Here is a 26367-nt window from a genome sequence, read left to right on the forward strand (position 1 = left end):
GAGTCAGTGACCGACTCCGGACAAATATGTCTCTAGAGCCGTAGTAGAAGATGAAGATGTCGTCCTCATCATGAAGTAGTTATTTCTCATGTCGCGTGTAATGAATATCTCCTGCAGTTTTGCTAATGCCGATTCCAGGGTCGGTAAATGAGACGAGAATTAGCGTTATGGAAGATGAGTCTATGAGAAACGTATTCAGCTGCCGACTCCGAGGAGGAAACTGCTTGTTGTCTGTGGCCTAAATATATAGGATTTATTAGTAGATGTAAAGAAGGAAACTAAATACTGTAAAATAATAAATCTCCTCATATGTTTCCCTTATTATCTCCAGTAATTGTATTATTACAGGATTCTTATGATGTTACATCGGCTCATCTTCTCATTCAGGTCTCTACAATATCGGATCCTCTCAGTGAAGATCTTCTACAAAAGAGAATTTTCCTGATTTACCCATCAAAGATGGATATGGAAAGAGACAAGATGGCGGAGAGGATATTACACCTCACCCTAGAGATCCTCTTCCGGCTTACTGGAGAGGTGAGAGATTCTGATGATGTCACATTACATCATTCTTATCTATAGGAATAACAGATGGACAGAACTGGAGAGGTGAGGACTCTGGAAATGTCTGTAGTGAGATTTATTAATGTGTCTCTCCATTACCAGGATTACACAGTGGTGAAGAAGACCTCTAGTGATCGCTGTCAGGACCCTGTGTCTGACGGATGGGGAAGACCCCTGAGCCCAATCACGGGGCCTCCACCTCACCCCCTGATCCATGAGGACATCAATGACCAGAAGATCCTAGAACTCCTCTACAAGATGATTGAGCTGCTGAGTGGAGAGGTGACACTGCTGGGAATGCTGGGACATTATACAGTAACACTATGAAGGGATCGGGGGATGACGGTATCATTGTATGTGTCAGGTTCCTATAAGGTGTCAGGATGTCGCTGTCTATTTCTCCATGGAGGAGTGGGAGTATTTAGAAGGACACAGAGATCTGTACAAGAACGTCATAATGGAGGTTCCCCAGCCCCTCACATCTCCAGGTAATAGACAGGACTAAATACACACGGCCTATAATTATCTGTATGTAAAGAATGAATTCACTTCCTGTATGTGTTTCCTCCAGATCTATCCAGTAAGAGGACAACACCAGAGAGATGTCCCCGTCCTCTTCTTCCACAGGACTGTAACCAAGAAGATCCCAATGCTTCTCAGGACCATCAGGTAGATGGAGAGAAGGTGTCAGGAGATCTCCCCTATGATGTGTAGACGCCGGTGAAGGTCTTGTGCTCAGTCTTGTTTTACCCACCAGTATTATATGTTTTATACTTGTGTAATGAGAACGGTGGAGATGGCAGGATTAGAGCTGATCATAGATGTGACTTCTCCATCTGTTGGTGACTTTTATAATATTTGTTTCAGGGTGAAGATCTGACCCATATTAATACTACGGAGACATATGCGAGGGGGGATGAGCGGTGTAAAGAGGAGATTCCTACATGTGACTACCCAGGTGAGTAGTAACCACTAAATGCAGAGAAGTCACAGATTCTTCTCAGTCACCGGCTGTGGCTGCTTTATCGGTGGTGTAGTCCGGCCGTATTACCATGATTGCCATGGATTCTGGCCGATGAATTAGGACACACAAATTTGTTTGTAGGACAATTTGCTCTAGCATGCTATCTGTCAAACAAATGAAAAAAAAAATTGATTAGTCCAAAATTTTCCACCTCCACATTTATACCAGGAATGGCATTAAAATTAGGGATGACTGGAGTAGCCGAATCCGAAGCCTCCCATCTGGGAAATGCTACATCAAGAGGCAAAGCCCTTTGGACATTAGTGTGCGCCAATTCACGAGCACTAGGGACAGCGCTAGTACTGGGCATTGTTCCCTGAGTTGGAGACATTTCTCCAGAAGCGCTATTTGTCCTTCTTGTTGTACTGGTCTTTGTGTGTGAGGATGGACCAGAATCACTGCTCATTTCTCCCTGCGTTATAAGGTACGTGGGGGTCCTGATGAGCACAAAATCGCCGACCGTAGACAAACGGTAGATAAACGTCGGCGCTAGCAGGGCTTTGTGCAGCGCTGACGTTTATCTACCGTTGGCGGTCACAAAGTGGTTAAGTTAAGGGTATCATCATTTCTGTCCAGGCCTATTTCCTGAGTTTTATTTTTTATTTTTTTTATTCTGTGAAAGCATGGTTGAAAAGCAATGTCTGACTTTTATTTGTTCATTTTCATAGATTTTTGATTTATTACTTTTTCTCAGATTCAAGATATTTCTGTGACCATTGTGGGGTTTTCAGTCATTAAACGAGGGGTACCAACAATTTTTACCACATGTGTAGGAGGAGTGAATATTTTAAATCCACATCCACTTTCTGGAAATTAGCACGAAGTGGATGTCAAAATTACACATTTGCCATTTTATTACCCAGCACATAGGGCCCAGATTGTGCTCCAGGAGACACACACCACAAATATTGCTAAATACAGGGATTCTAAATGTTGTTTGAGCACACTGCAAGACTCAGAAGTGAGAGCAGATTTTGCTGGATTGGTTTATAGAAACCCTGCTGCTTTTCAACAGTCTTTGAGCTACTAATAGCTGTTTTTCAAAAGTGTGAGATGGGTCACACCTATACAATACCCTCAGGGATATCAGTAGAATATAACATGGAGCGTCTCCCAATAATTTTAAACTTAATCTTTAATCATTTAGATAAAATGGACAAACTAACATGACACAATTAACACGTGAATAAGGTGCTCCTGCAAACCAGTGCTCAAGATAAAAATTGTTTTGATCTCACCAATGGGAACAGACAAATGTCCACAGCAGATTCCTCCTGTTGTCTTCTCTAAATAGGAGAGGAGGAAAGAGAGGGAGGGGGTATAGGGCTTTACTAAACTTCCTATCGTGCCCCTTGTATTGCCCCTGTCCTAACAAGGACAGGCCCCAAGTATACCCTGCTAGGGACAATCACCATCCACTACATGTAATATATAGGTCTCCCTATGTGTTTCCTCCTCAGTCACGGGCATTCATGACTATCCATAGGCAGTGACACAAATTGTCACACCCATTGATAGGTACCCTGTCACTGCAGGGTTACTTAGATGACGGATGTCACGATTCACACTGTGACCGTCACCCAAACGTCACGGACTTTAGGCCAACAGATGGCTATCACATGGGCAGGGGGCCTTATCCTTGTTATCCCTCCACTGCTACAATGTGATGAAAAAACACACACAAGGCTATTGACCTCTTAGTTTACAGCAGGGGCTTATTTTAGTTATCCCACTGCTCTTCAATATACCACGAACTGCAGGGATTTATGTATATCCCGCTTTACAGTTCTGCTTGAGAACTTGCAGCACTCTGGCGCCCCCCTTACCCTCAGGTCAGACTAGGTACTGCACCTAGAGTAATTAGTCACCAGAAAGGCTGCCTGCTTTGTACTGGCTATTGGGCAAGCTGCAGCGAGGCGATATAACTACTCCCACTCAGGCAGGAACAATAATTAACAATGCCGCCGTCACTACGACTCCCAAAGGCACCGTACAAGGTATGCTGCCACCAGCTTTGATTAAACGGGTCCGAAGCTAACCCAAAACAGTAGCGTAATTCCCTTCAGAAGACTTAGGGTACGTTTTAGAACAAGAGAACGAAACTAGTATTTAGATATTTTACTCTGTAAAAAATTAAGGCAGTGTTTACAAAAAGTCATATAAAGATGTTACAATATGAGACAATTGAAAATATGTACAAGGTAATAATAAAAATAACAGGGGTTAAATGAGAAATTAACACTTACATGTGTTCAGGACATTGCAGGCAACCAGGCTAGTGGGCGGAGTTCCCATATGTCCCAGTTCATCAGGGCTAGCAGTGTTGTGAATTCTGTTGTCGAACTCCCTCCTGTGGTCGTGAATGATACTTCGGCGAGTTCTGTCCATGGACTCCCTCTGGTGGCTGTGAGTGAAGCTGCTGCTTCTGAGGTTCCTTACACAGGTGACGTGGTTTATCCTTTGGTTGGCTGCTCTATTTAACTCCACTCAGATCGTTACTCCATGCCAGCTGTCAATGTTCCTGCATTGGTTCAGTTCGCTCTTGGATCTTTCTGGTGACCTGTCTTCTCCAGCAGAAGCTAAGTTCCTGATAGTTATTATTTGTTCATTGTTTCCTTGTCCAGCTGGTTATCATGATTTTGTCTTGCTAGCTGGAAGCTCTGGGATGCAGAGTGGCATCTCCGCACCGCTAGTCGGTTTTTTGTGCTGACCGCAAAGATACCTTTCCTATCCTCTGTCTGTTTAGTAAGTCTGGCCTCCCTTTGCTGAAACCTGTTTCATTTCTGCGTTTGTGACTTTCATCTTTACTCACAGTCAATATATGTGAGGGGCTGCCTTTTCATTTGGGGAATTTCTCTGAGGCAAGGTAGGCTTTATTTTCTATTTCTAGGGCTAGCTATCTTTTAGGCTGTGAAGAGGCATCTAGGGAGAGTCAGGAACGCTCCACGGCTTTTTCTACTTGTTGTGATAGGATTAGGGCCTGCGGTCAGCAGAGCTCCCACATCCCAGAGCTTGTCCTGTGTGAGTTTAACTATCAGGTCGTGCCGGGTGCTCCTAACCACCAGGTCATAACAGTACAGCTGGCCTAAAGTATTAATGCATCTCAATAGAGGGATAAGAGAAGCTCTGAGACCATTTTTTTTTCTTTGCACTGTGTTTTGTCTTATATTTTCCCCTAAACCTTTGGGTGGTTCAGGACACAGGTGTAGATATGGACATTCAAGGTCTGTCCTCTTGTGGATCATCTCACTGCAAGGGTACAAAACATTCAAGATTTTGTGGTTCAGAATCCTATGTTAGAGCCTAGAATTCCTATTCCTGATTTATTTTCTGGGAATAGATCTAAGTTTCTGAATTTCAAAAATAATTGTAAACTGTTTCTAGCTTTGAAACCCCGCTCCTCTGGTGACCCCGTTCAACAAGTAAAAATCATTATTTCTTTGTTGCGTGGTAACATAGTAACATAGTAACATAGTTAGTAAGGCCGAAAAAAGACATTTGTCCATCCAGTTCAGCCTATATTCCATCATAATAAATCCCCAGATCTACGTCCTTCTACAGAACCTAATAATTGTATGATACAATATTGTTCTGCTCCAGGAAGACATCCAGGCCTCTCTTGAACCCCTCGACTGAGTTCGCCATCACCACCTCCTCAGGCAAGCAATTCCAGATTCTCACTGCCCTAACAGTAAAGAATCCTCTTCTATGTTGGTGGAAAAACCTTCTCTCCTCGAGACGCAAAGAATGCCCCCTTGTGCCCGTCACCTTCCTTGGTATAAACAGATCCTCAGCGAGATATTTGTATTGTCCCCTTATATACTTATAAATGGTTATTAGATCGCCCCTCAGTCGTCTTTTTCCTAGACTAAATAATCCTAATTTCGCTAATCTATCTGGGTATTGTAGTTCTCCCATCCCCTTTATTAATTTTGTTGCCCTCCTTTGTACTCTCTCTAGTTCCATTATATCCTTCATGAGCACCAGTGCCCAAAACTGGACACAGTACTCCATGTGCGGTCTAACTAGGGATTTGTACAGAGGCAGTATAATGCTCTCATCATGTGTATCCAGACCTCTTTTAATGCACCCCATGATCCTGTTTACCTTGGCAGCTGCTGCCTGGCACTGGCTGCTCCAGGTAAGTTTATCATTAACTAGGATCCCCAAGTCCTTCTCCCTGTCAGATTTACCCAGTGGTTTCCCGTTCAGTGTGTAGTGGTGACATTGATTCCTTCTTCCCATGTGTATAACCTTACATTTATCATTGTTAAACCTCATCTGCCACCTTTCAGCCCAAGTTTCCAACTTATCCAGATCCATCTGTAGCAGAATACTATCTTCTCTTGTATTAACTGCTTTACATAGTTTTGTATCATCTGCAAATATCGATATTTTACTGTGTAAACCTTCTACCAGATCATTAATGAATATGTTGAAGAGAACAGGTCCCAATACTGACCCCTGCGGTACCCCACTGGTCACAGCGACCCAGTTAGAGACTATACCATTTATAACCACCCTCTGCTTTCTATCACTAAGCCAGTTACTAACCCATTTACACACATTTTCCCCCAGACCAAGCATTCTCATTTTGTGTACCAACCTCTTGTGCGGTACGGTATCAAACGCTTTGGAAAAATCGAGATATACCACGTCCAATGACTCACCGTGGTCCAGCCTATAGCTTACCTCTTCATAAAAACTGATTAGATTGGTTTGACAGGAGCGATTTCTCATAAACCCATGCTGATATGGAGTTAAACAGTTATTCTCATTGAGATAATCCAGAATAACATCCCTCAGAAACATTTCAAATATTTTACCAACAATAGAGGTTAGACTTACTGGCCTATAATTTCCAGGTTCACTTTTAGAGCCCTTTTTGAATATTGGCACCACATTTGCTATGCGCCAGTCCTGCGGAACAGACCCTGTCGCTATAGAGTCCCTAAAAATAAGAAATAATGGTTTATCTATTACATTACTTAGTTCTCTTAGTACTCGTGGGTGTATACCATCCGGACCCGGAGATTTATCTATTTTAATCCTATTTAGCCGGTTCCGCACCTCTTCTTGGGTTAGATTGGTGACCCTTAATATAGGGTTTTCATTGTTTCTTGGGATTTCACCTAGCATTTCATTTTCCGCCGTGAATACCGTGGAGAAGAAGGTGTTTAATATGTTAGCTTTTTCCTCGTCATCTACAACCATTCTTTCCTCACTATTTTTTAAGGGACCTACATTTTCAGTTTTTATTCTTTTACTATTGATATAGTTGAAGAACAGTTTGGGATTAGTTTTACTCTCCTTAGCAATGTGCTTCTCTGTTTCCTTTTTGGCAGCTTTAATTAGTTTTTTAGATAAAGTATTTTTCTCCCTATAGTTTTTTAGAGCTTCAATGGTGCCATCCTGCTTTAGTAGTGCAAATGCTTTCTTTTTACTGTTAATTGCCTGTCTTACTTCTTTGTTTAGCCACATTAGGTTTTTCCTATTTCTAGTCCTTTTATTCCCACAAGGTATAAACCGCTTACAGTGCCTATTTAGGATGTTCTTAAACATTTCCCATTTATTATCTGTATTCTTATTTCTGGGGATATTGTCCCAGTCTACCAGATTAAGGGCATCTCTAAGCTGGTCAAACTTTGCCTTCCTAAAGTTCAGTGTTTTTGTGACTCCCTGACAAGTCCCCCTAGTGAAAGACAGGTGAAACTGTACAATATTGTGGTCGCTATTTCCTAGATGCCCGACCACCTGCAGATTTGTTATTCTGTCAGGTCTATTAGATAGTATTAGGTCTAAAAGTGCTGCTCCTCTGGTTGGATTCTGCACCAATTGTGAAAGATAATTTTTCTTGGTTATTAGCAGAAACCTGTTGCCTTTATGGGTTTCACAGGTTTCTGTTTCCCAGTTAATATCTGGGTAGTTAAAGTCCCCCATAACCAGGACCTCATTATGGGTTGCAGCTTCATCTATCTGCTTTAGAAGTAGACTTTCCATGGTTTCTGTTATATTTGGGGGTTTGTAACAGACCCCAATGAGAATTTTGTTACCATTTTTCCCTCCATGAATTTCGACCCATATGGACTCGACATCCTCATTTCCTTCGCTAATATCCTCCTTTAAAGTGGACTTTAGACAAGACTTTACATAGAGACAAACCCCTCCTCCTCTCCGATTTTTACGATCCTTTCTAAACAGACTGTAACCCTGTAAGTTAACTGCCCAGTCATAGCTTTCATCTAACCATGTCTCGGTTATTCCCACTATGTCAAAGTTACCTGTAGATATTTCTGCTTCTAGTTCTTCCATCTGGTTTGTCAGACTTCTGGCGTTTGTGAGCATGCAGTTTAGAGGATTTTTTTTTGTTCCAATCTCCTCGCTGTGGATTGTTTTAGAAATGTTCTTACCTCCCTTCTGAGTATGTTTTCCTGGGTCTTCTTTGTTCAAGTCTAATGTTTTTCTTCCCGTCCCCTCTTCTTCTAGTTTAACGCCCTCCTGATGAGTGTAGCGAGTCTTCTGGCGAATGTGTGTTTCCCTGGTTTGTTGAGGTGTAGTCCGTCTCTGGCGAGGAGTCCATCGTACAAGTAATTCACACCGTGGTCCAGGAATCCGAATCCTTGTTGTCTGCACCATCATCTTAGCCAGTTGTTTGCATCAAGGATCCTGTTCCATCTCCTGGTGCCATGCCCGTCTACTGGAAGGATAGAAGAAAAAACTACCTGTGCATCCAGTTCCTTTACTTTCTTCCCCAACTCTTCAAAGTCCTTGCAGATTGTCGGTAGGTCCTTCCTTGCCGTGTCATTGGTGCCAACATGTATCAGAAGAAATGGGTGGACATCCTTGCAGCTGAAGAGCTTTGGTATCCTATCGGTCACATCATTGATCATCGCACCTGGAAGGCAGCATACTTCTCTTGCAGTTATGTCCGGTCTGCAGATGGCTGCTTCTGTGCCTCTCAGTAGTGAGTCTCCCACCACCACCACTCTTCGTTGCTTCTTGGCTGTACTTTTTGCTGTCACATGTTGCTGTGTGCCCTTTTCTTTTTTGCTTGCTGGTATTGCTTCATCTTTAGGTGTGTCATCTTCATCCTCTACAAAGATTTGATATCGGTTCTTCAGTTGCGTGGTTGGTGATTTCTCCATGGTCTTCTTGCTTCTTTTGGTCACATGCTTCCACTCATCTGCTTTTGGAGGTTCTCTGACACTTTTTTCACCTTCTGTGACCAGTAGAGATGCTTCTGTTCTGTCTAGAAAGTCTTCATTCTCTTTGATGAGTTTCAAAGTTGCTATTCTTTCTTCCAGACCCCGCACCTTTTCTTCTAAAAGGGCCACTAGTCTACACTTCTGACAGGTGAAATTTCTGACAGGTGACCCTCAAGACTGGGCATTTTCCCTTGCGCCAGGAGATCCTGCATTGCGTGATGTTGATGCGTTTTTTCTGGCGCTTGGATTGCTTTATGATGAACCAAATTCAGTGGATCAGGCAGAGAAAATCTTGCTGGCTTTGTGTCAGGGTCAGGATGAAGCGGAGGTGTACTGTCAGAAGTTTAGAAAGTGGTCTGTGCTTACTCAGTGGAATGAGTGTGCCCTGGCGGCAATTTTCAGAAAGGGTCTTTCTGAAGCCCTTAAAGATGTCATGGTGGGATTTCCCACGCCTACTGGTCTGAATGAGTCTATGTCCTTGGCCATTCAGATCGATCGGCGCTTGCGTGAGCACAAAGCTGTGCACCATCTGGCGGTATTCTCTGAGCATAGGCCTGAGCCTATGCAGTGTGATAGGACTTTGACCAGAGCTGAACGGCAAGAACACAGACGTCGGAATGGGCTGTGTTTTTACTGTGGTGAATCCACTCATGCTATCTCCGATTGTCCTAAGCGCACTAAGCGGTTCGCTAGGTCTGCCACCATTGGTACGGTACAGTCTAAATTTCTTTTGTCCGTTACTCTGATCTGCTCTCTGTCATCCTATTCTGTTATGGCATTTGTGGATTCAGGCGCTGCCCTGAATTTGATGGACTTGGAGTTTGCCAGGCGCTGTGGTTTTTTCTTGGAGCCCTTGCAGTATCCTATTCCATTGAGAGGAATTGATGCTACGCCTTTGGCCAAGAATAAACCTCAGTACTGGACTCAATTGACCATGTAGACAATAAAGTTGCAACTTGCATTTTACATACAGGGAAAAATTATAATCTAATATATGGGAACATAAATAGAAACCCAAAAATCAATTACCCCGTGTATGTATGCCAAGGACCATAAAGGGACAGCTGCAGACATAACAGTTATCCTAATCACCACACACAATGCAGATAGATCCCATAAAAACTTACCTTTATTAATACATATTAAAAACAATGAATCGAAACCGGTACAAAAAAGCACAGGTATGGACAATACAACACTAAGTGGCAGTACATAAAAAGGGCCCAAGGTACCACCCACCGCCAAAGCATACCATACTCAAAATCTATTGGACATCAATCCATAAATATGGGCAAAGAATATAAAAAGCGCTGGTACTATGACCCGATATCCAAAAAGCAAAGAAGTATCACAGAATAGTATGACGCACATTACCTGGTATACTCAGCAATGGGGGACCCAGAGCCCACCCCAACGCGCGTTTCGGAGCCACAGACCAGCTCCTTCCTCAGGGGGCGTGGGGGACAAATGCAATCAGCCAACCTTAAATACGCCCAGTGAGTCAGGCCCAGAGGTAATTACCTCCATAAAGATGCGGCACCTGCAGATGCCGCCGACCGCGGCGCCACCCCCACCCACCGGAGCCGGAAACACGCGTACACACACGTGATGCAGCCCCATGCGGCGGCGAGGACGCCGAAATCGGCGGCTAATGCCAACCACGGCGCTCACGCCGCCAACCGGAACCGGAAACACGCGGGCCCACGTGATCCGGTATCCATGGCGACGGAGACGCCGCTGGCAACCAACTACAGGAACAGCGCCTGCGCGGACATAGCAGGGTGGAAGAACAAACGGGAAACAAAACCAAGATAAAGAGGCATGTACATAGGAGAAAAACCCACATAATAAAACAAATTACTTAGCAACGCCTCAAAAACTATGGATGCAGAATCGTCATTGCCCATACACTATAATCCATGGACAAGACATACAACTAAAATACAACAAAATCACAAGAACAAACAAATCATGCACAAAAATACACAAAAATACAAATAATACCAACATAAATCCCACTACAAAAACACCCCACAAAAGAAAAAGAACATATGCAAAAATTCATATATAGCACCGAACAAGACGCAGAAAAATAATACATATATAAACACATATACATATATGTACAGCAGGGCGACGGCTGAGCTGACACACATCCCGCTGGCATAGTGTTATTCAGATATATCTTCTTCGCCTATCCATAGCAATAGCACCGATATAGAGCACCCTAAATAACAACAAATACACAAGTTAAAAACAAATTAAAAAACAATGTACATGACACTTATGATAGAAACAGAATACCCATAAATGGGAAGGGAAGATCACAGAAAAGGAGCAAATTAGATATTCTCATTCAATCCATTAGGGTGGATTGTCCGTAATGTCCATATCCACCTCGTTTCCAACTGCGCCAGACGTTTAGCGAGATTACCACCTCTGATATTAATATGCAAGAGGTCAATACCACGGATGCGCAATAGTGTACTGTCACTATGATGGAATTCTCTAAAATGATGCGGCAAGGTCTTAAGGGTGGTCACGTCCACGCAGGAGGCTGCCGCCTGTATACCCAACACGTGCTCACGTACCCGAACCTTCAACTGCCGTGTGGTCAAACCCACATAAATCAGGCCACATGGGCACGTAGCATAGTATATGACAAAACGGGATATACATGAAATGCGTTGTCTGATGGTGAATTGCTTCATACCATCAGAGGTAGCAAATGTTGTACATTTGTCGATGTTAGGACAGGCGACACACCTCCCACACGGAGCACAACCACCCTGCCGCATATCATACAGAAAAGTTGATGTATTTTGCCCAACATAGTGACTACGCGTCAATTGGTCTCGCAGATTTTTAGCACGTCTGAACGTAATTGGAGGATTATCAGGGAGGAAATTTTTAATGATCGGATCGACCTTCAAAATAGGCCAAGCATTTTTGAGGGCCAGGCGTAGCTTCTCATGCTGAGGGTTATAAGATGTAATAAATCTAACTATATTATTACCACCAGATTTTTTTGTGGCTTTATTATAAAGTAACCCATTACGGTTGGAGTATTTGGCACGGTGGTATGCCCTCTTCACGCTCCGACCGCTATAACCCCTAGACATGAAGCGTTGTCTCAGTTCCTCCACTCGTAACTCGAAATCGGCATCAGTAGAGCAGATCCGACGGAGCCGGAGGAACTGGCCCACTGGAATCGCTTGGATCATGTGGTGCGGGTGACAGGAAGACGCATGCAACAAGGTGTTGGTGGCTGTTTGTTTACGAAAAATATCCGTCTGGAGTAGGCCCCGTCCATCCTTACGGATAGTAACGTCGAGAAAATCAATCCTCTCAGAGTCCCACACCGGGGTGAGACGTATGTTAAGATCATTGCTGTTCAAAGAGGAGATAAATTGCGCAAGGTCGACGGCGGAGCCCTGCCAGACAAAGAAGATATCGTCAATGTATCGCGTCCATAAAAGGACGCGATCCACTGACCCCTGTTTGTCCGACAGGAAGAGATCCCTCTCCCACAGCCCCAGGAACAACCCAGCATAGGCCGGCGCAAAGGCCGCACCCATCGCTGTGCCCTGGAGCTGTAGGTAGAAGGATCCCTTAAACACAAAAAAATTGTGTGTAAGGGTGAACTCCAATAACTCCAGGATGAGGTCCCTCAGGGCTGTAGAAAGCATAGATGTACTGAGAAAAAATCTAACGGCACGTAGCCCATCACAATGGCGAATATTCGTATATAGGGACTCAACATCAACTGAAGCCAGAAGAGTATCACCCCCTAAGCACAGGCCGTCGACCCTGCGCAACAGATCCCCAGTATCCCTCAGGAAGGAAGGAAGATTAAGCACCAAAGGCTGCAGATGGTAATCAATCCACCTATTCACTTGTTCCAAAAAGTTCCCCCTCCCAGATACAATGGGTCGGCCGGGTGGTGACTTAATATCCTTATGGACTTTTGGAAGAAGATACAGTGTGGGGAAAGTGGGATCCTTAACTAGTAGCGCCGAAGCCAGATCCTTGGTGACAATGTCGTTGTCCACTGCTTTTTTAAGAATTACCTCTAATTTTGCACTAAATGCCGAGAGGGGATTGTATGTGAGTTTTTTATAACATACAGCGTTATTAAGCTGGCAAAACGCCTCCATCACTTTAGGCCACACAACGACATTGCCACCCTTATCCGCTGGCTTCAGCACCACATCCGGAAGATTTTGGAGATATTTAAACCGGATTCTTTCCTCCTTAGTCAAATTATCCCCTCCACCATATCTAGGAATCTGCAAAAGTTCCTCAGTCACCACCCGTACGAATAAATCAATACTGGGACAGGATGTAAACAGGGGGAACTTATTGGACCGAGGGCGGATACATGGAGGAACCTTACCTCCTTTGTTATCGTGCTCAAGTGCCAGTTCTTCCAAGATTCTTATGGCTTCTTGTTCCTCCTCTGTAGGGAAAAGACGTTGTAATTCGTCATTATAAAAATATCTTTTGAACAGCATCGATCTTGCAAAAATGTGTACCAGATGAAAAAGGTGTATCTTTGGAGAAACAAGACTGGTCCAGAAATACGTAGAACATCCTCTAGTATATCCATTCCATCTATAAGTGGACAATCGGATACATCTGTATCTTCTGCCTCAACATATGGTATGGGTGAAACCCAGAGATTACGAAATCATGCATATCACCCATACAAGAGACGTCCCTTGTACTCATCTGGTGCGGATGTCAGGGACAACAAGGTGATTAATTTGAGCAATTATGTATTATCTGAGGTGGATCTGTCTGTTCTGGGTAGGGGCCTGTCCTTCTCTCCCACACCGGGGTTCGACACTTTTTCTGTGGTTAAAGATCTACTCATTTTTGCATGATCGTTGCTGTTCAAAAGATATTTTTATAATGACGAATTACAACGTCTTTTCCCTACAGAGGAGGAACAAGAAGCCATAAGAATCTTGGAAGAACTGGCACTTGAGCACGATAACAAAGGAGGTAGGGTTCCTCCATGTATCCGCCCTCGGTCCAATAAGTTCCCCCTGTTTACATCCTGTCCCAGTATTGATTTATTCGTACGGGTGGTGACTGAGGAACTTTTGCAGATTCCTAGATATGGTGGAGGGGATAATTTGACTAAGGAGGAAAGAATCCGGTTTAAATATCTCCAAAATCTTCCGGATGTGGTGCTGAAGCCAGCGGATAAGGGTGGCAATGTCGTTGTGTGGCCTAAAGTGATGTACGAGAGGGAGGCGTTTTGCCAGCTTAATAACGCTGTATGTTATAAAAAACTCACATACAATCCCCTCTCGGCATTTAGTGCAAAATTAGAGGTAATTCTTAAAAAAGCAGTGGACAACGACATTGTCACCAAGGATCTGGCTTCGGCGCTACTAGTTAAGGATCCCACTTTCCCCACACTGTATCTTCTTCCTAAAGTCCATAAGGATATTAAGTCACCACCCGGCCGACCCATTGTATCTGGGAGGGGGAACTTTTTGGAACAAGTAAATAGGTGGATCGATTACCATCTGCAGCCTTTGGTGCTTAATCTTCCTTCCTTCCTGAGGGATACTGGGGATCTGTTGCGCAGGGTCGACGGCCTGTGCTTAGGGGGTGATACTCTTCTGGCTTCAGTTGATGTTGAGTCCCTATATACGAATATTCGCCATTGTGATGGGCTACGTGCCGTTAGATTTTTTCTCAGTACATCTATGCTTTCTACAGCCCTGAGGGACCTCATCCTGGAGTTATTGGAGTTCACCCTTACACACAATTTTTTTGTGTTTAAGGGATCCTTCTACCTACAGCTCCAGGGCACAGCGATGGGTGCGGCCTTTGCGCCGGCCTATGCTGGGTTGTTCCTGGGGCTGTGGGAGAGGGATCTCTTCCTGTCGGACAAACAGGGGTCAGTGGATCGCGTCCTTTTATGGACGCGATACATTGACGATATCTTCTTTGTCTGGCAGGGCACCGCCGTCGACCTTGCGCAATTTATCTCCTCTTTGAACAGCAACGATCTTAACATACGTCTCACCCCGGTGTGGGACTCTGAGAGGATTGATTTTCTCGACGTTACTATCCGTAAGGATGGACGGGGCCTACTCCAGACGGATATTTTTCGTAAACAAACAGCCACCAACACCTTGTTGCATGCGTCTTCCTGTCATCCGCACCACATGATCCAAGCGATTCCAGTGGGCCAGTTCCTCCGACTCCGTCGGATCTGCTCTACTGATGCCGATTTCGAGTTACGAGCGGAGGAACTGAGACAACGCTTCATGTCTAGGGGTTATAGCGGTCGGAGCGTGAAGAGGGCATACCACCGTGCCAAATACTCCAACCATAATGGGTTACTATATAATAAAGCCACAAAAAAATCTGGTGGTAATAATATAGTTAGATTTATTACATCTTATAACCCTCAGCATGAGAAGCTACGCCTGGCCCTCAAAAATGCTTGGCCTATTTTGAAGGTCGATCCGATCATTAAAAATTTCCTCCCTGATAATCCTCCAATTACATTCAGACGTGCTAAAAATCTGCGAGACCAATTGACGCGTAGTCACTATGTTGGGCAAAATACATCAACTTTTCTGTATGATATGCGGCAGGGTGGTTGTGCTCCGTGTGGGAGGTGTGTCGCCTGTCCTAACATCGACAAATGTACAACATTTGCTACCTCTGATGGTATGAAGCAATTCACCATCAGACAACGCATTTCATGTATATTCCGTTTTGTCATATACTATGCTACGTGCCCATGTGGCCTGATTTATGTGGGTTTGACCACACGGCAGTTGAAGGTTCGGGTACGTGAGCACGTGTTGGGTATACAGGCGGCAGCCTCCTGCGTGGACGTGACCACCCTTAAGACCTTGCCTCGTCATTTTAGAGAATTCCATCATAGTGACAGTACACTATTGCGCGTCCGTGGTATTGACCTCTTGCATATTAATATCAGAGGTGGTAATCTCGCTAAACGTCTGGCGCAGTTGGAAGCGAGGTGGATATGGACATTACGGACAATCCACCCTGATGGATTGAATGAGAATATCTCATTTGCTCCTTTTCTGTGATCTTCCCTTCCCATTTATGGGTATTCTGTTTCTATCATAAGTGTCATGTACATTGTTTTTTAATTTGTTTTTAACTTGTGTATTTGTTGTTATTTAGGGTGCTCTATATCGGTGCTATTGCTATGTATAGGCGAAGAAGATATATCTGAATAACACTATGCCAGCGGGATGTGTGTCAGCTCAGCCGTCGCCCTGCTGTACATATATGTATATGTGTTTATATATGTATTATTTTTCTGCGTCTTGTTCGGTGCTATATATATATTTTTGCATATGTTCTTTTTCTTTTGTGGGGTGTTTTTGTAGTGGGATTTATGTTGGTATTATTTGTATTTTTGTGTATTTTTGTGCATGATTTGTTTGTTCTTGTGATTTTGTTGTATTTTAGTTGTATGTCTTGTCCATGGATTATAGTGTATGGGCAATGACGATTCTACATCCATAGTTTTTGAGGCGTTGCTAAGTAATTTGTTTTATTATGTGAGTTTTTCTCCTATATACATGCCTCTTTATCTTGGTTTTGTTTCCCCTGTTTGTTCTTCCACCCTGCTATGTCTGCGCAGGCGCTGTTCCTGTAGTTGGTTGCCAGCGGCGTCTCCGTCGCCATGGATACCGGATCACGTGGGCCCGCGTGTTTCCGGTTCCGGTTGGCGGCGTGAGCGCCGTGGTTGGCATTAGCCGCCGCATGGGGCTGCATCACGTGTGTGTACGCGTGTTTCCGGCTCCGGCGGGTGGGGGTGGCGCCGTGGTCGGCGGCATCTGCAGGTGCCGCATCTTTATGGAGGTAATTACCTCTGGGCCTGACTCACTGGGCGTATTTAAGGTTGGCTGATTGCATTTGTCCCCCACGCCCCCTGAGGAAGGAGCTGGTCTGTGGCTCCGAAACGCGCGTTGGGGTGGGCTCTGGGTCCCCCATTGCTGAGTATACCAGGTAATGTGCGTCATACTATTCTGTGATACTTCTTTGCTTTTTGGATATCGGGTCATAGTACCAGCGCTTTGTATATTCTTTGCCTATATTTATGGATTGATGTCCAATATATTTTGAGTATGGTATGCTTTGGCGGTGGGTGGTACCTTGGGCCCTTTTTATGTACTGCCACTTAGTGTTGTATTGTCCATACCTGTGCTTTTTTGTACCTGTTTCGATTCATTGTTTTTAATATGTATTAATAAAGGTAAATTTTTATGGGATCTATCTGCATTGTGTGTGGTGATTAGGTCAATTGACCATGTGCATGGCTCCTGCACATCAGGAGGATATTCGCTTTTTGGTGATGCATAATCTGCATGATGTGGTCGTTTTGGGGTTGCCATGCCTACAGGTCCATAATCCAGTGTTAGATTGGAAATCTATGTCTGTGTCCGGCTGGGGTTGTCAGGGGGTACATGGTGATGTTCCATTGTTGTCAATTTCGCCTTCCACTCCTTCTGAAGTCCCTGAGTTTTTATCAGATTACCGGGATATATTTGAAGAGCCCAAATCCGGTGCCCTACCTCCTCATAGGGATTGCGATTGTGCTATTAATTTGATTCCTGGTAGTAAGTTTCCTAAGGGCTGTCTGTTTAATTTATCTGTGCCAGAGCACGCCGCTATGCGGAGTTATATAAAGGAATCCTTGGAGAAGGGTCATATTCGCCCGTCGTCGTCACCATTGGGAGCAGGGTTCTTTTTTGTGGCCAAGAAGGATGGCTCTTTGAGACCTTGTATTGATTTTTGCCTTTGCCTTTTGCCGCTGCTGTCTGATTTGTTTGCTCGGATTAAGGGGGCTAGTTGGTTCACCAAGATAGATCTTCGAGGGGCGTATAATCTTGTGCGAATTAAACAGGGCGATGAATGGAAAACAGCATTTAATATGCCCGAGGGCCATTTTGTGTACCTGGTTATGTCATTCGGGCTTTCTAATGCTCCATCTGTGTTTCAGTCCTTTATGCATGACATCTTTCGAGAGTACCTGGATAGATTCATGATTGTATATTTGGATGACAGTTTGGTCTTTTCAGATGATTGGGAGTCTCATGTGAAGCAGGTCAGAATGGTGTTCCAGGTCCTTCGTGCGAATTCCTTGTTTGTGAAGGGGTCAAAGTGTCTCTTTGGAGTTCAGAAGGTTTCATTTTTGGGTTTCATTTTTTCCCCTTCTACTATCGAGATGGACCCTGTTAAAGTTCAGGCCATTTATGATTGGACTCAGCCGACATCTGTGAAGAGCCTGCAGAAGTTCCTGGGCTTTGCTAATTTTTACCGTCGCTTCATCGCTAATTTTTCTTGTATTGCTAAACCGTTGACTAATTTGACCAAGAAAGGTGCTGATGTGGTCAATTGGTCCTCTGCGGCTGTAGAGGCTTTTCAGGAGTTGAAGCGTCGTTTTTCTTCTGCCCCTGTGTTGTGCCAGCCAGATGTTTCGCTCCCGTTTCAGGTCGAGGTTGATGCTTCTGAGATTGGAGCAGGGGCTGTTTTGTTGCAAAGAAGTTCTGATGGCTCGGTGATGAAACCATGTGCCTTCTTTTCTAGAAAATTCTCGCCTGCTGAGCGCAATTATGATGTTGGCAATCGAGAGTTGTTGGCCATGAAGTGGGCATTCGAGGAGTGGCGACATTGGCTTGAAGGAGCTAAACATCGCGTGGTGGTCTTGACGGATCACAAGAATTTGACTTATCTCGAGTCTGCCAAATGGTTGAATCCTAGACAGGCTCGATGGTCGCTCTTTTTCTCCCGTTTTGATTTTGTGGTTTCATACCTTCCGGGATCGAAGAATGTGAAGGCTGATGCCCTGTCAAGGAGTTTTGTGCCTGACTCTCTGGGTGTTCTGGAGCCGGCGGGTATTCTTAAAGAGGGGGTAATTTTGTCTGCCATCTCCCCTGATTTGCGGCGCAAGCTGCAGAAGTTTCAGGCTGATAGACCTGACCGTTGTCCAGCGGAGAGACTGTTTGTCCCTGATAGATGGACTAGTAGAGTTATCTCTGAGGTTCATTGTTCGGTGTTGGCTGGTCCTGGAATCTTTGGTACCAGAGATTTGGTGGCTAGATCCTTTTGGTGGCCTTCTTTGTCACGGGATATGTGTTCTTTTGTGCAGTCCTGTGGGACTTGTGCTCGGGCTAAGCCCTGCTGTTCTCGTGCCAGTGGGTTGCTTTTGCCCTTGCCGGTCCCGAAGAGGCCCTGGATGCATATTTCCATGGATTTTATTTCTGATCTCCCTGTTTCTCAAAGGATGTCGGTCATTTGGGTGGTTTGTGATCGTTTCTCTAAGATGGTCCATTTGGTGCCCTTGTCTAAATTGCCTTCCTCCTCTGATTTGGTGCCATTGTTTTTCCAGCATGTGGTTCGTTTGCATGGCATTCCAGAGAACATCGTCTCGGACAGAGGTTCCCAGTTTGTTTCGAGGTTTTGGCGGTCCTTTTGCGCTAAGATGGGCATTGATTTGTCTTTTTCTTCAGCTTTCCATCCTCAGACTAATGGCCAAACCGAACGAACTAATCAGACTTTGGAAACATATCTGAGATGCTTTGTTTCTGCTTATCAGGATGATTGGGTTTCCTTCTTGCCTTTGGCTGAGTTCGCCCTTAATAATCGGGCCAGCTCGGCTACTTTAGTTTCTCCTTTTTTCTGTAATTCTGGTTTCCATCCTCATTTCTCTTCAGGGCAGGTTGAGCCTTCGGACTGTCCTGGTGTGGATACGGTGGTGGACAGGTTGCAGCAGATTTGGACTCATGTGGTGGACAATTTGACATTGTCCCAGGAGAAGGCTCAACGTTTCGCTAACCGCTGGCGCTGTGTTGGTCCCCGACTTCGTGTTGGGGATTTGGTTTGGTTGTCATCTCGTCATGTTCCTATGAAGGTTTCCTCTCCTAAGTTTCAGCCTCGTTTCATTGGGCCATATAAGATTTCTGAAGTTCTTAATCCTGTGTCATTTCGTTTGGACCTTCCGGCTTCTTTTGCCATCCATAATGTGTTCCATAGGTCGTTGTTGCGGAGATACGTGGCGCCTATGGTTCCCTCCGTTGATCCTCCTGCCCCGGTGTTGGTCGAGGGGGAGTTGGAGTATGTGGTGGAGAAGATTTTGGATTCTCGTGTTTCGAGACGGAAACTCCAGTACCTGGTCAAGTGGAAGGGTTATGGTCAGGAAGATAATTCCTGGGTTTTTGCCTCTGATGTTCATGCTGCCGATCTAGTTCGTGCCTTTCATTTGGCTCATCCTGATCGGCCTGGGGGCTTTGGTGAGGGTTCGGTGACCCCTCCTCAAGGGGGGGGGGTACTGTTGTGAATTCTGTTGTAGAACTCCCTCCTGTGGTCGTGAATGGTACTTCGGCGAGTTCTGTCCATGGACTCCCTCTGGTGGCTGTGAGTGAAGCTGCTGCTTCTGAGGTTCCTTACACAGGTGACGTGGTTTATCCTTTGGTTTGCTGCTCTATTTAACTCCACTCAGATCGTTACTCCATGCCAGCTGTCAATGTTCCTGCATTGGTTCAGTTCGCTCTTGGATCTTTCTAGTGACCTGTCTTCTCCAGCAGAAGCTAAGTTCCTGATAGTTATTATTTGTTCATTGTTTCCTTGTCCAGCTGGTTATCATGATTTTGTCTTGCTAGCTGGAAGCTCTGGGTTGCAGAGTGGCATCTCCGCACCGTTAGTCGGTGCGGAGGTCTTTTTGCACACTCTGCTTGGTCTTTTGTAGTTTTTTGTGCTGACCGCAAAGATACCTTTCCTATCCTCTGTCTGTTTAGTAAGTCTGGCCTCCCTTTGCTGAAACCTGTTTCATTTCTGCGTTTGTGACTTTCATCTTTACTCACAGTCAATATATGTGGGGGGCTGCCTTTTCATTTGGGGAATTTCTCTGAGGCAAGGTAGGCTTTATTTTCTATTTCTAGGGCTAGCTAGCTCTTAGGCTGTGAAGAGGCGTCTAGGGAGAGTCAGGAACGCTCCACGGCTTTTTCTAGTTGTTGTGATAGGATTAGGGCCTGCGGTCAGCAGAGCTCCCACATCCCAGAGCTTGTCCTGTGTGAGTTTAACTATCAGGTCGTGCCGGGTGCTCCTAACCACCAGGTCATAACGTAGCAGTCAGAGCTCCTCTAGTAAGACTCAGACTAAGACTGAAGGCTGGGTTAAGTGGAGTCCCTTAAAAACCTGGAGACTCGTGACATCACTAAAGGGGTTGAGTTAACATCGCCCTCCCCTCTCATCAGAGTTACCAAATTTAACACAAAGTCTTATAATGCTAGTATCTCCACTCCAGAATCCCAGCACACCCCTCATTCATCTTCTTTTACCATTGGCTTTCTATGGGTAGTAAATTCGGGCTCGTTCGGACGCCTGGTTCTGGAGAAATCTGTACTCTGTCCATGTTGGAACTAGAGGCTCCCGTTTACAGTAGCTGATAAATCCGCCAATGGAGATTCGCAAAATGGATTTATTATTTTCCTAGCCAAAAGCGTTGGCCCAACATCTTACAATATTTGAACAAAGAACTTCATGAATTTTGGGAAATTCTATACCAGTTCTAGCTGATTCTAGATGGGAGGAGAGATGAGTAAGTTGCCCAGAGCCTGGAATTTACAGCTAGCAATAAAACCTTCTCCTACACACAGCAGAAACACACAGAGAAGGGTTTTTTTTTTAGCCCACAGCATGGGTCTGACAGGCAAAGCTACAAAATCATATTACATTTCATACAATATTGTGACAATGGACACTTAGTTTTTTTTTTGCATACTTTATGTCCCATTGGCTTTAAATCAACTCCCCTGATGAATTCCTGTGACTGGGGAGGAAACACGTAGGGAGACTTATATATTATATGTAGTGGATGGTTGTTGTCCCTAGCAGGGTATACTTGGGGCCTGTCCTTGTTAGGACAGGAGAAATACAAGGGGCACGACAGGGAGTTTAGTAAAGCCCTATACCCCCTCCCTCTCTTTCCTCTCCTCCTATCTAGAGAAGGCAACAGGAGGAGCCTGCTGTGGACGTTTGTCATTCCCATTGGTGAGACCAAACCAATTTTTATCTTGAGCACTGGCTTGCATGAGCACCTTATTCACATGTGTTAATTTTGTCATGTTAGTTTGTCCATTTTATCTTAGTGATTAAAAGTTAAGTTTTAATTATTGGGAGACTCTCCATGCTATATTCTAACCTCTGTTTATCCATTGATCGTTGATGGACCTGACAGGGGACTTTTTTGTGAGATAAGAATTGGTATTATTTTTGCCTACATAACATTGATTGATTCTTTTTATTCAATATTTGGGAGGCAGAATGAACAAACAGTTGAACACCACACACTACTGGTTCATCCAACAAGGTTTTCTATTAGACTGTGAGCAGTCATTGTTTGGTAAATAATTAAAGTTTTTACATAGCTTGCCATTTTTATGGATGGTTTAAGTTGAAATGTTCAAAAATATAAAACTCAAGGATATTTTATTACAACCAAATGTTGTTTTTTTATCTTAGCAGATGACTGTACCAGGAGCTCAGCGGGACAGCTGACATCTTCAGTTTTTAAATCTGATGATCTTAAGATCCTACAAGATACAACTGAAGGGAATGCCATTACTCCAGATATAGCATCATTCACAGCAAAGATCTGTCATCTGGTCCTATGAAACAGGTCCCATCTTCTGATTCATTGCTAACTACTAAGGAAAATCAAAGTCATAAACGAGGCATTGAAAGACAAACTGCTCCTAAAGCAAATAAGTTATTTTCCTGTTCAGAATGTGGGAAATGTTTTAACCAGAAATGGCATCTTGTTAGTCACCAGAGAAATCACACAGTAGAGAAGCCTTTTTCCTGTTCAGAATGTGGGAAATGTTTTAACCGCAAATCAGATTTGGTTAATCACCATAGAACTCACACAGGGGAGCAGCCTTTTTCCTGTTCAGAATGTGGGAAATGTTTTAACCAGAAATCAGATTTGGTTAGGCACCATAGGACTCACACAGGGGAGAAGCCTTTTTCCTGTTCTGAATGTGGGAAATGTTTTAAATGTAAAATAAATCTTGGTAGCCATCAAAGAATCCACACAGGGGAGAAACCTTTTACCTGTTCAGAATGTGGGAAAGGTTTTAAATGTAAAATAAATCTTGATAGCCATCAAAGAATCCACACAGGAGAGAAACCTTTTACCTGTTCAGAATGTGGGAAAGGTTTTTACCAGAAATGGCATCTTGTTAGACATCAGAGAATTCACACAGGGGAGAAGCCTTTTTTATGTTCAGAATGTGGGAAATGTTTTAAATGGAAAATAGATTTGGTTAATCACCATAGAACTCACACAGGGGAGAAGCCTTTTTCCTGTTCAGAATGTGGGAAATGTTTTAACCAGAAATGGAATCTTGTTAGACATCAGAGCAGTCACAAAGAGGAGAAGCCTTTTTCCTGTTCAGAATGTGGGAAATGTTTTATCCAGAAATCAGATTTGGTTAGGCACCATAGAACTCACACAGGGGAGAAGTCTTTTTCCTGTTCAGAATGTGGGAAATGTTTTAGATGTAATTCACTGCTTGTTACTCACCATAGAATTCACACAGGGGAGAAGCCTTTTTCCTGTTCAGAATGTGGGAAATGTTTTAACCAGAAATGGCATCTTGTTAGACATCAGAGCAGTCACAAAGAGGGGAAGCCTTTTTCCTGTTCAGAATGTGGGAAATGTTTTATCCAGAAATCAGATTTGGTTAGGCACCATAGAACTCACACAGGGAAGAAGTCTTTTTCCTGTTCAGAATGTGGGAAATGTTTTAACCAGAAATGGCATCTTGCTAGACATCAGAGCAGTCACAAAGAGGAGAAGTCTTTTTCCTGTTCAGAATGTGGGAAATGTTTTATCCAGAAATCAGATTTGGTTAGGCACCATAGGACTCACACAGGGGAGAAGTCTTTTTCCTGTTCAGAATGTGGGAAACGTTTTACACGTAAATCACTGCTTGTTACTCACCATAGAATTCACACAGGGGAGAAGCCTTTTTCCTGTTCAGAATGTGGGAAATGTTTTAACAAGAAATCAGATTTGGTTAGGCACCACGGAACTCACACACAGGAGAAGCCTTTTTCCTGTTCAGAATGTGGGAAATGTTAGTTAGTCACGAGAGAACTCACAAAGAGGAGAAGCCTTTTTCCTGTTCAGAATGTGGGAAATGTTTTAACCTGAAATCAGATTTGGTTAGGCACCATAGAACTCACACAGGGGAGAAGCCTTTTTCCTGTTCAGAATGTGGGATATGTTTTAACAGGAAAGCGATTCTTGTTAGGCATCAGAGTAGTAACACAGAGAAGCCTTTTTTCATTTTCTTAATGTGGGAAATACTTGGAAATCAACTGTTAATAAACATCAGAGACATCTGGAGCGCCCCAGTAGGGCAGTGGGGTACTTGGTATCGGGTCATTTGGTTCTCGGCGGTAATGTCACGGTGGCTGACCCGCTCCATGGCCCTAGGGGCGTCCATTGATAAATGGGGGAAAGGCCTTTAAAGGGAATAGTTTTCCTGACGCCACCTGTGGTATTCGGTCAGGGTGACCAACGCTGCTTAGGGGTCCGCTGGGGTGATGTAATGGCAGCTAGATGGTATACTTTCCCACAGGTGAAGTGTATCCCCAGGGCTTCCCAGAGTGTAGATGGTGAATGGTGTGAGGCATAGTGAATAACGAGGACACCAGGTTGCAGTCTCTTTACCTTTACTGAAGGCTTCAGTGTCCGCACTCCAGGGTACTAGACCACAGGGCAGAGTCCGGCTGGTCTGAAGGCAAATCCATAGTCCCCTTATCCAGGTGGAAATCAGTAGCCTTCCTCTAGCGCCTGGGTTTTGTAGTACCTCCCTGCTGAGCTTCTTGGTAAGGTCCTCACAACTTTTGGAGATGTTTAGTTTCTTTGTCTCTGTCCCCCTGATGGTTAGGATAGGACAAAACCCGTATGACTGGTGGCCTGAAGCTTTTTACAGGGACCCTACGATGCCCCGGCCCCCACAAGTTGCCACCGTGCCTCCTGCGTATAAGGTCAGGCAGCCAACATGGAATTAACTGTCCTGCAGTCTCTGAAGTAAAGCATAGAGATCCTTACTCCCTCGGTATTCTGGCTACCGGATTACTGCGCCTCAGAAGGAGGCAGCCTTTCACAGGGCAGAACTCCTTCTGGTTTCCTCTCCTTTTTGCTATGACTTCTTTTCTCACCCTCTACAATACACTTCTCCTCTAATATCTCTTTCCTAGGATGCTGCCGCATGTGGGGCAGGCGCAGCTCCATAAACCCTCGTCCTCCTCAGACCAAAGTCTGGATCTGGCTGGAGGTCACTCCAGCCAGCTTCTGCCAAACTCCGTCGGGTTCTGACTAACTTTCTATCCAGACCACCAGTTTTACCTAATTGTGAGGAGTGCCCTAATAGATAGGAGCGTAGCTCCCCCTGGCGGCCTGGAGTGTAAAGTGTGTTGTATGGATTGTGATACCTGGCAAAGAGAATTCCTTTATTGCCTTCAGACGTAATAGCACTCCCCCTAGTGGAAGAACGACACTACTGCAACGACTAGGACTCTGGGGCGCTGCACATCACATAGGGGAGAAGCCTTTTTTATGTTCATAATGTTGGAATAGTTTTAACCAAAATTGAATCTTCTTAAATGGGTTATCTCTTATCATTCCTCATGTTTGCTGACAAAAGGATAAAACTAAACTTTATTAATTCCAAATGTAAAATTATACCTATAATTTACCCCCTGAAGGTTAGTTAGTAGGTGACTAATAGAAAAAACATGTACCCCACAGTTCAGTATATGGGGTGAGGTGACGCATACACACTCACTCTCCAAGCCTCTCATTTCTACGGGTTTCATCATCCTCACCAAAGGCAACTCATCAGGAGACTATTTAATATTGACCTATATTTAAGCAAAACTAGACAAGAAAACTAAAACCATGTATCATGTTATCCGAAACAGTCAGAAAACCAGCCACATATTGGCAGATCCCAGACCTCAAAATATATACTTCATAAGTTTATAAGCCACTCCAGTGTCAGGAATCGATAGTATGTGACAATACAGTATAATTCTTGTGTTTTTCTCCTATAGTGACTGCCCTAGTTTGGTATTGTAACAGCTGTTAATTAGTAGTGCAAACTGTCCTAGGCTAAACTCCGTTTTCAGATGGCCCAATATTTACCACTCAGGGAAAACTTACCTACTGCAAAGATCAAAAGCAGCTTCTAATGGCCATGCTGTCAAAAAATGAGTGCAATATTGTTATAAAGACTAAAGGTACCGTTACACTTAGTGACTTACCAACGATCACGACCAGCGATACGACCTGGTCATGATCGTTGGTAAGTCATTGTGTGGTCGCTGGGGAGCTGTCACACAGACAGCTCTCTCCAGCGACCAACGATCAGGGGAACGACTTCGGCATCGTTGAAAACTGTCTTCAACGATGCTGAAGTCCCCCTGCAGTACCCGGGTAACCAGGGTAAACATCGGGTTACTAAGTGCAGGGCCGCGCTTAGTAACCCG

General features: G+C 44.3%; 2 protein-coding genes across 4 annotated transcripts in view; both read left to right on the forward strand.

The window, feature by feature from the left end:
- Positions 1–26367, forward strand: part of LOC138662926 (oocyte zinc finger protein XlCOF8.4-like) — an 866299-nt gene that overhangs the window by 13774 nt on the left and 826158 nt on the right. The gene's annotated exons all lie outside the window — the stretch shown is intronic.
- LOC138662916 (zinc finger protein 84-like) lies at positions 1130–26344 on the forward strand. Of its 3 annotated transcripts, XR_011318091.1 has the most exons (4): positions 1130–1233; positions 1432–1522; positions 13738–13800; positions 15979–17051. XR_011318091.1 is itself a non-coding variant. In XM_069748916.1 (3 exons), the coding sequence occupies exon 3, from the start codon at positions 22475–22477 to the stop codon at positions 23948–23950; it is 1476 nt and encodes a 491-aa protein (XP_069605017.1). In that variant the 5' UTR covers positions 1130–1233; positions 1432–1522; positions 22327–22474; the 3' UTR covers positions 23951–26344. The 3 variants fall into 3 exon arrangements, 2 of the variants coding, with proteins under 2 accessions (XP_069605017.1, XP_069605018.1); XM_069748916.1 differs by lacking the exons at positions 13738–13800; positions 15979–17051 and adding an exon at positions 22327–26344; XM_069748917.1 differs by lacking the exons at positions 13738–13800; positions 15979–17051 and adding an exon at positions 22330–26344.

This window comes from Ranitomeya imitator, chromosome 2, assembly GCF_032444005.1.
Source record: "Ranitomeya imitator isolate aRanImi1 chromosome 2, aRanImi1.pri, whole genome shotgun sequence".
In the NCBI taxonomy this organism is placed as follows: Eukaryota; Metazoa; Chordata; class Amphibia; order Anura; family Dendrobatidae; genus Ranitomeya; species Ranitomeya imitator.